Source organism: Suricata suricatta, chromosome X (assembly GCF_006229205.1).
Source record: "Suricata suricatta isolate VVHF042 chromosome X, meerkat_22Aug2017_6uvM2_HiC, whole genome shotgun sequence".
Lineage (NCBI taxonomy): Eukaryota > Metazoa > Chordata > Mammalia > Carnivora > Herpestidae > Suricata > Suricata suricatta.
The window spans coordinates 9360436-9370338 of record NC_043717.1 but is presented as its reverse complement, the minus strand read 5'-3'; the positions used below and the strand labels follow the sequence as shown (position 1 = coordinate 9370338).

Below are 9903 nucleotides of genomic sequence, written 5' to 3'. Positions count from 1 at the left end.
CTTGTTTCCAGAAGGACTACACTGCCAGCAAAGCGGACGTTTGCACTGCTCTGTGAAATGCCTCACCTCCCTTTGGCTCTCAGGTGTTTTCATTTAAAGGGAGGTCTCTTGGGATGCCTGGGTGGCTCAATTGGTTAAGCGTGTGACTTTGGGTCAGGTCATGATCTCACGTTTTGTGGGTTCGAGCCCCACATCGGGCTTGGACCCTTAAAGGACTGAGCCACCCAGGCACCCCGGGAAGCGTCTGACTCAATTTTGGCTCAGGTCATGATCTCATGGTCTGTGGAATCGAGCCCCGCATTGGGCTCTGCACTGACAGAGTGGACTTTGCTTGGGATTTTCTCTCTCCCTCGTTCTCTGCCCCCCCCTCAAATAAATAAACTTAAAAAACCCCACAACAATATAAACGATAACCATGTTTATTCCAGGTCTTCTGATTCTTCAGGGGAGACACATCTGACCAGAAGTGAGCCATCCAGGCACCCCTGGAATGTGAATTTTGAGTAGAGTAATAGAGAGACTAGTATGGTGAGAGATCATTCCAATAACGTGGGCACGCTGATCGGCAATGGCTTTTTCCCACTGCTCTGCTTCCAGGCCTGCAGCGCATTACCAAAGTTGGATTGCTGGTCTTCCCATGCTCCTGCACACTCCTGTCTTCTTATCAGACCTCCCCTTTCCTGTAAGTTAGCTGAGGTCTGGTTGTGTTCCTTGTTCCCAGCAAACACGGGCTGACGCACCCATCTCAATGTAGCTGTGCGACGTGAGGGCCATCAAAAGAGAATTAAGATTGGAGACGGTCCTGAAACTGCCTTCGTACTGGCTCCTCTGTATTAAAGCACTGGCAGAGACCGGCAGCGTAGGACAGGACAAGTAAATAAGGGTGAAATGCGAAAGAATGAAAGGTCTGCCAGATTGAATTCTTTGAGATCTCACGGGTGACCGAATGGGAAGGTTCTAGGTATCCAGAAAGAGGCACGAGTTCACAAGACACTGGGGAGGGGAGAAATGGAGCAAAGAGGAAGCAGGAGACGCTGGAGACAGCCGTCTTTGCCTTGTGGCGGCCACACGCAGGGTCACGCCCGCCGCCGCAAGAGGGCGCTGCCAGAACTCCGAGAAGGGTCCAAAAAATGAACGCTGGCCCCAAGTGTCTCCCACTCATCAGGAGAACTGTGTGACCACAGCTTGGATCCATGTGGAAGAAGATTTTAAAAGGACAGTGACAGGAATGGGAAAGGGGGATATAGAAGCTTCTACGGGTGTCCAGAAAAGCCAACAGATGTGAGGAAGGTGAGGGGTTCCTGGTTTTCTGACCAGCAGGTACGTGTCCTCAGGTCTCACCCCCCTCAAACCTCCAATGCCGTTTACCTTGAGCAACCAGCTTGGTGCCCAGCGTCCACTGGTGTCCTGGGTGGCAAGCCAGGGGACATCCCAGTGTAAGAGTCACTGGTGGCTGGACTACATAGGAGTCTGTGGAATTTTGGTTATAGCCTGCCTAGTATTGAGAGGTGAATGCACTGGAGGTGTCCCAAGTCAACTGGCACAAAGAGATGCGGTTCACCGTGAGGGGGAGAAGGGCAACACTTGTACTTCCTGAGGTGCATTTTTTTTTGAGGTATAACAGGTAGAAATGTCGGGGCCCAGATCCTAAGTGTGGCACTCAATGATCTTCACAAAGTGAGCGTGGCCAACAGGATGACCAGGCCCCCAGATGTCCCCCCTGGCGCTCCCCCCCCACCCCCACGATCTCCTTGGAGGGTAAACCCAATCCCAACTGCTCTGGCACAGATGAATCCTGCCTGATCTTGAAGCTTTTCGTGAGCGGAGTCACACGGTGTTACTTTCTGGTTTCTTTTGATCAATGCCATATGTAAAAATTCATCTGCGTTGCTGGGGAAAGCATTAGTTTAGGCATGCTCATTGCTTGATCGTGTTTCGTCAGATGAATATACCACAGTTTATTTTTCTACTCTACCCACACGGGACATTGTGGATATTTGAGTTGTCCCACTGTGATGAGGATGAACAGCGCTTCTGTGCGTTGCCCTTTGGGACCCCCATGATGCCGATCTGTTGTCCCTGGCCACCACTCAGCATGAAACCCCCTTGTCATCCGCCCTGTGCCACGTTCATCTCCGCACTGTTACGGGCCTCTTCCTCTGGGTACTAACTTCCACTGCTTCTGCCCTCTCCCCTACAGACAGCCCAGGCCAACTCCAGCTCCATTCTGCCTGCAGTCTCTTCCTCTCTCTCTACCTTAGTGGAACTGCGCTCCCTCCCTTCCCCAGTTACTGAGAAGGAAAAGGGAATGAGTTTGTGCCTAATTTCCTGTCCTCCAGCATTCCACCACTTAAGCTAATTTGCATTGCACTTATGAGGCCTAATAAGGCAGTCATGTGCTCCCAGAAAAGGAAGTAATTTTATGAGTTTTTAAGAATGCAAAGTATTTCCAACACAAAGGAATAAAACCCACATTTTCCAGGAAAGCAAGTAATGAGACACGTAACAAAACAGAACGTCAAAAGCTCATTTTCTTACTTAGGAAGACCTAAACCACGACAGGAGGTGATTATTTGAATATTATTACAAAGCATTTAAATATACAAGCTTGGCTATAAAGCATCAGGCTAGGCCACTCAGGTAAAGCTCTCGCTGCGACGTCACAGTTTCCAAGACGTGCCAGAAAAGTGAAACCAACAAACACAGTGGTACTATATTTAAAGCAACTCTTGGCACGTCTTATCCAAGAAAGGCATGTGACAATAATGTGACTGTTGGCACATTACAGTTTTTCAGTCTGTATTTCTAAAGTGGGGGAATCGGTGATGTAATATCAGAAAACAGAGACCAGACATCAAAAGCCGAATATAAAGATACCAAAGACCACAGTCACATTCAGCCGTTCACAGATAAGAGGCCATCTGGACATAAGCCTGAAACCAGCAAGACGCCGTCCACCGCAATCTCTCCGGCTTTGCCCTTGCCACGTTCTGCTTCAAAAATGATCTAATAATGGAGAAGACATAACGTATTACTTTCAACTTTCAAGTCAGTGATATACTCACATTATTTAATAGCTATTAAAAAGGCTTGAACCCGGGAGCCTGGCTGACTCAGTCGGTGGAGCATGAGGCTTCTGGTCTTGGGTTGGGAGTTCAAGCCCCACCCTGGGCATAGAGATTACTTAACAATAACAGGACTGAATTCATCAGCCGCTACTGCACAGGAACAGGCTTTGATAGTGCATACATAGTATTTTCCAGATGCCAGTATCTACGCTGAGTGGATTATAGTCGGAGAAAACAGGGTCACTGCATCACCTAGAAGAATCTGGACAGCCCTGAAGAGCTGAGAAGGGCATGGTTGAAGAGGAAAATTTGGAATTCCCATTTAAAGAAAATAGAAAGCAAAAATAAAAGAATAATGTGGTTTTCCTTTGAAGAGCCAGGCTAGAAGAAATTTTACATTCCCTGTGAACATCTAATGTAAAACTATACAGTTGAAAGAGAATTATTTTGGGGCACCTGGGTGGCTCAGTCAGTTGAGCATCTGACTTCGGCTCAGGTTACAATCTCACGGTTTGTGGGTTCGAGCCCTGTCTTGGGTTTATGCCGATGGCTCAGACCCTAGAGCCTACTTCGGATTTCGTGTTTCCCTCTCTTTCTGCCCCTCTCCTATTTATGCACTCTCTCTCTCTCGCTCTCTCAAAAATAAACATTAAAAAACGTTTATGAAATTTTTTTAAAAAGAATTATTTTGATATATTAAGATTTTGGTAGATCAAATAAAATATATATTATCTATTAATAATCAAAAGAGAAGCAAGCTTCTTTACATTGTAGAAGTGTCTAACATATAGAAAACAAAGGATGAACACTAAAACAGTTTATCTTTAAATTGGACAAAAAATGACAGGAGCAACTCACTGAACAAAATTAAAGATATACAATTACTATTTATATTCATTCATCCGAAAATATCTACAAAGAAATATTATGAAGATAAATAATAGCTGATATTTTTTCCTATTACTACAACTTTAAAAATTTTTTAAATTCCAGTATAGTTAACATATAGTGTGATACTATTTTCAAGTGTACAATATCATGATTCAACAACTGTACACATTACTCAGGGATCATCATGATTACGTACGCTCTTAATCCCCTTCACCTACTTCCCCCACCCCACCAGCCCACCTCCCCTCTGGTAACCATCAGTTTGTTCTCTATAGTTAAGTGTTTTTTGGGTTCTCCCCTCCTCCTCCCTCCATCTCCCCCTCCCCCCTCCTCTTCTTTTCTTTTTTGGTTTGCTTGTTTTTGATTCTTAAATTCCACATATGAATGAAATCATATGGTATTTGTCTTTCTAAGACGGACTTATTTCACTCATCATTATTCCCTCCAGATCCATCCATGTTGCTGCAAATGGCCAGATTTCATTCTTTATGTGGCCTAGTAATATACCACATCTTTTCCATCCATTCATCTCTGGATGGACACTTGGGTTGCTTCCGTGTCTTGGCTATCATAAATAATGCTGCAATAATAGGATGCATATATTGTTTCAAATTAGCATTTTTGTTTTCCTTGGATAAATACCGAGTGGTGGAATTACTGGACCATATAATAACTCCGTTTTTAATCGTTTCAGGAACCTCCATGCTGTTTTCCACAGTGGCTGCACCAGTTTGCTTTCCCACCGACACGGCACAAAGGGTCCTTTCTCTCCGCATCCTCAAACACTTGTTCTTTCTGGTGTTTTTTGATTTGAGCCACTGTGACAGGTGTGAGGTGATGTCTCATCGTGGTTTGGATTTGCATCTCCCTGATGAGTGATGTTGAACATCTTTTCATGTGTCTGTTGGCCATCTGTAGGTCTTCTTTGGAGAAATGTCTTTCCATGTCTTTTGCCCATTTTTTACTTGGATTACTTGTTTTTTGATGTTGAATTGTATAAGTTCGTTATAGATTTTGGATACTAACACTTTACTGGATGGCATTTGCAAATATCTTCTCCCGTCCAGTAGGGTGCTTTTACTTGTTTGTTATTATTTCCTTTGCTGTTGAGAAACTTTTTATTTTGATGTAGTCCCAATAGTATATATTTGCCTCTGTTTCCTTTGCCTTAGGAGACATATCTAGAAAAATGTCACTATGGCCAATGTCAGAGAAATTACGGCTTGCGCTCTCTTCTAGGACTTTTATGGTTTCATATCTCACATTTAGGTTTTGAGATCACTTTTTAAAAAATGTTTCTTAAATGTTTTTATTCATTTTGAGAGAGAGAGCAAGTTGGGGAGGAGCAAGGGTGAGAGGGAGGCAGAGGATCCGAAGCGGGCTCCATTCTGAGAGCACAGAGCCCCATGTGGGGCATGAACTCACAAACTGTGAGATCATGACCTGAGCCAATGTCGGGCTCTTAACCAACTCAGCCACCCAGAAGCCCCTAGATCACTTTGAGCTTATTTTTGTGTATGGTATAAGAAAGTGGTCCAGTTTAATTCTTTTTTTTTAAGTTTATTTACTGTGTGTGTGTGTGTGTGTGTGTGTGTGTGTGTGAGAGAGAGAGAGAGAGAGAGAGAGAGAGAGAGAGAGAGAGAGAGGGAGGGAGAGAGAGAGAGAGAGAAAAGGAGAGAGAGAAGCAGAGAGAAAGAGGGAGAGAGAGAATCCTAAGCAGGCTCTGTGTGGTCAGTGCAGAGCCCGACACAGGGCTCGATCTCACAAACCATGAGATCATGACCTGAGCTAAACCCTAGAGTTAGATACTTAGCCAACTGAGCCGCCCAGGTGCCCTGGACCGGTTTAATTCTTTTGCATGTAGTTGCCCAGTTTCCAACGACCCACTAAGAGACTGTCTTTTCTCTACTGTATATTCTTGTCTCCTTTGTCGTAGATTAATTGACCATGTAAGTGTGGGTCTGTTTCTGGGCCCCCTATTCTGTTCCATTGATCTATGTGTCTATTTTTGTGCCAGGACCATAGTGTTTTGATTACTACAGCAGTATTATACCTTGAAATCTGGGATTAGAATACCTCCAATTTAGTTCTTCTTTCTCAAGATTGCTTTGATTATTTGAGGTCTTCTGTGGCTCCACACATTTTAAGATGATTTGTTCTAGTTCTGTGAAAAATGGCGTTGGCAGTCTGGTAAGGAGTGCATTAAATCTGTGGATTGCTTTGGGTAGTTTGGACATGTTAACATTGTTTGCTATCCCAATCCATGAGCATGGAGTGTCTTTCCATCTTTTGCGTCATCTTCCGTTTCTGTTATCAATGTATTATAGTTTCCAGAGTACAGGTCTTTCCCTCTGGCTAAGCTTATTTCTGGGTATTTCTGGGTATTTTATTATTTTTAGTGTAATTGTAAATAGGTCAGCTTTTTTTTTTAAGTTTTACTTACTTATTTTGAGAGAGAGTGTACACACAACAGAGAGAGACGTTGGGGGAGAGACAGGATCCCAAGCAGGCTTGGCACTGTCAGCAAGGAGCCTCATGCAGCTCTCGAACCTGTGAACTATAAGATCATGACCTGAGCTGAAATCAAGAGTCAGATGCTTGGGGCGCCTGGGGGGCTCAGTCGGTTAAGCGTCCAACTTCGGCTCAGGTCACGATCTCACGGTTCATGGGTTCGAGGCCCGCATCAGGCTCTGTGCTGACAGCTCAGAGCCTGGAGCCTGCTTCAGATTCTGTGTTTCCCTCTCTTTCTGCTCCTCCGTGGCTTGCACTCTATCTCTCAAAAATAAATGAATATTAAAAAAATAAATAAAATAAATAAAAATAAAAAATAAGAACTTAAACAATGACCCTCTAGCTTCCACTCATCGTGATGAGCCCTGGGTACAGAATGAATGAGCCAGACATTCTACATATTGAATTATCCATATAAAATTACGGTCTGGTCTGGGAGGCCCTTGGTGAGGAGCCAGACACACAAACGGATCGTTTCCATGACATGGGAGACACATGCACTTCATAGGTGCTACCGTTTGCTGCTGATTAACCACCTGGCCTATTTTGCGACAGAAAATAAACTTCCCTAAGACTAGGGGGAAAGCCTCACTCGTCCTTAGGGCCCCAGTGCCCCCCTTTGTTGGCTCATGGCAAGAGAAGGTCAGTATCTCATTTAACCCTGGTTTGCCACTTACACTTTTGGTAGCGCCACTCCCTTGCTTCAACTGAATTTTCCCGGTCTTCCACCTTTCATCTTTACTCCTGGTCTCCTCCCATGCCAGGGCGTTGTTACTGTTTTTCACAAACACTCGAAGCTTCCCTACTTTGTCTCCGGCCAGCCGGTAATCAAAGAGCAAACAGAAGTTGCTTTGCAGCTGCAGGTCCGGGAGCAGGAGCTGCAGGCGGCCGATGTCCTTCTTGTGGCCTGTCAGGGCCGGAACTGCCATATAGTAGCCAACAGCTTCGAGAGAAGAAAAATGCGCAGTTAATGAGACCATTGTAAAGGGTCTGGCTCTAGGGTATAAAGTAGCGCAAGAAATTAATGATAACTGGAATCAAAATCTTAAAAACACATACAGGGGCGCCTGGGTGGCTCAGTCGGTTGAGCGTCTGACTTCGGCTCAGGTCATGATCTCGCGGTTCGTGGGTTTGAACCCTGTGTTGGGCTCTGTGCTGACAGCTTGGAGCCTGGAGCCTACTTCGGATTCTGTGTTTCCCTCTCTCTCTGGCCCTCCCCCACTCCTGCTCTGTCTCTCTCTCAACAATAAATAAACATTAAAAAAATTACAAAAACCATACCAAAAAAAAGATAGTCCCCTGTAGGGAAAGCTGAACTCTCTTTCATTTCTAACACTGGAAAAACATTTTCATGCTAAAATGGATTTTAGGGAACACAGAGCTGAAATCCTCCATGGTACAGAATGGGAACGTGAAGGTCAGATAAACGGAGGAATTTGCCCACATGCACAAAGCGTGGTGGTAGCTGATATGGGGTAAGAGTCTAATGAAATAGTGTTTTAGCACTGCAGGTACTTTGCAGCTGATGGAGAATTCGTGTTCCAGAACTTTCCGCCTTGGTTGTTTGAACCTTGGACTGTGTCTTCCCACAGAGTCAATGAGATGCGTGATGGCCGGCTCATTAGGTAGCATGGTATTTTATCCACAACATACATGAATTTGTCCCAATGGTTTCCCGGAGCTCCACTACCACCGGTAATGTACCAGTCTGAGTTCCGATCTAGCATGACGGGAACACATCTCCTTCTGTTTCTAAGATCCATCCCCTAAGTATCTTTTAACCAGGGGTAGTGGACATTGCTCATCCTCAATCCTCTGCTTGTGGCTCTGATGAACTTGGGCAAAAATTCTCAGGGAAGGGGGTCTGAAGAAGACAGAAACAAAGAATTCCTACGGAAGCCAGGAGGAATACACTGAGGGTAGGGGTGGGGGTCCAGAGTCCTCTGCTAGTACTTTCCCAGCGTCACTTGCAGGACCCAGGCTGCCCTTGCTTTAGTTTTCACTGGACTCAGAGACTGTCTGGTCTTCCCCCCAGCTGCTAAGGTTGCCAGATTCAGCAAATAAAGATACAGGATGCTCAGGAGAGTTTGAATTTCAGATAAACAACCTGAGATACACTAAAGAGTATTCACCTGCTCATCTGAAATTTAGGCATCCTACACTTTATGTAGCCACTCTACCGGCAGTGACACCACTCTTCTGTGACCCACTGGGACGGACTTCCCTACTCTCTCACCTAAAGCCCATTTTGATTTGTCCTTGATTTTATCCTCCTGGAAATGCTGATTCACCCCATGTTTCTTCTTATATTTAACCCTATAGGGAAAGACCAGCCCACCTAGAGAGCTGAATGGGACGTGGGAGGGAAAAATGTATGATTTGAGTGACACAAGGACTGGGAACTCCGGGGCCATTTGTGAATCGAGTTTATAAACAGGGGGCCTCCCATTACTCGGAAACTCCAATTGAAGACTCTGCTGACTGTGCGGGCTGTCAAGATCCTGGAATAATCTACGGGCTCCCCATGTGATAAGGTTCTGGTGGATATAAACTTGGAGATGTTGTGATGGAAGAAAGGAGAAATTCAAGTGAGCTATCGACCAGACAGGCTCTCCGACAGTCTCCGGACTGGCTGAACCCACCTTGAACCTTCAGTGATGGTCCCACTCATACCACCTGTTGTGTGAGATGGAACCCCTCTACCAGAATCTCAAGTTGTACAAGGAATTTATGTCAGGGAAGACCCAGAATTCCTGGTTGCATGTGAAGGCTTGAAAGAAAAGCTCTAAGGGAGGAACTAGTCCGGAGCAAGGACCCAGGAGAAGGATCTTGTAACTGAGGGCTGAACATGTAGATTCCCAAATAAACACATGGATCGGTAAGAAACTTGAGTCTCCAGAGTTGTCTCTAACTACACAGCCTCAGGAGACAGGGATTTGTGCTCCAAATGGGATGCGTAGGCCAAAGGCGCTGCCCCAGGGGAAAGCTAGGACCTATCAGTAGCACTTAAGCAAGAAGTAGAAAGGGCTGAAATTCCACAGCTCAGAACGTTCGGTCCAGAAGTTCATGCTGCTGACTGAATGCTCATCATGGTGGTGCTACTCTGAGGGGTGCCTTTATTAAAAACTCGGGTCGAGGTAGAGGTCATATTTCCTTCTGAGATTTATTTCCCCATAAAAAGCAAAACGAGAGCTACAGAGCACCATAAGCTGCCAAAGTGGGGGAAACATACAGCTTGTTTCTACCCTTCCCCTGATACCCTTAAGAGGTACGTGAATTCCAGGGCCCCGGCGGGCTCAGGTGGTAGGGCACGTGGCTCTTGATCTCGGGGTCATGAGCTTGAGCCCTACGTTGGCCATGGAGAGTACTTAAATTTTTTTTGAGTCTTAAAAGAAAAATGCTCACGCATTCTAACATCTCTCTCTCAGCAGCA

General features: G+C 45.3%; 1 protein-coding gene across 3 annotated transcripts in view; it reads right to left on the bottom strand.

Moving 5' to 3' along the window:
* Positions 1-2514: 2514 nt before the first annotated feature.
* Positions 2515-9903, bottom strand: part of EGFL6 (EGF like domain multiple 6) — a 54687-nt gene continuing 47298 nt past the window's right edge. For all 3 annotated transcript variants that reach the window (XM_029929429.1, XM_029929430.1, XM_029929431.1), the window contains 2 exons: positions 7148-7413; positions 2515-3006 (listed from right to left, as the gene is read on the bottom strand). In XM_029929429.1, coding sequence (XP_029785289.1) covers positions 2896-3006; positions 7148-7413 — 377 coding nt within the window. In that variant the 3' untranslated portion in view covers positions 2515-2895. The remainder of the gene's footprint in view (positions 3007-7147; positions 7414-9903) is intronic.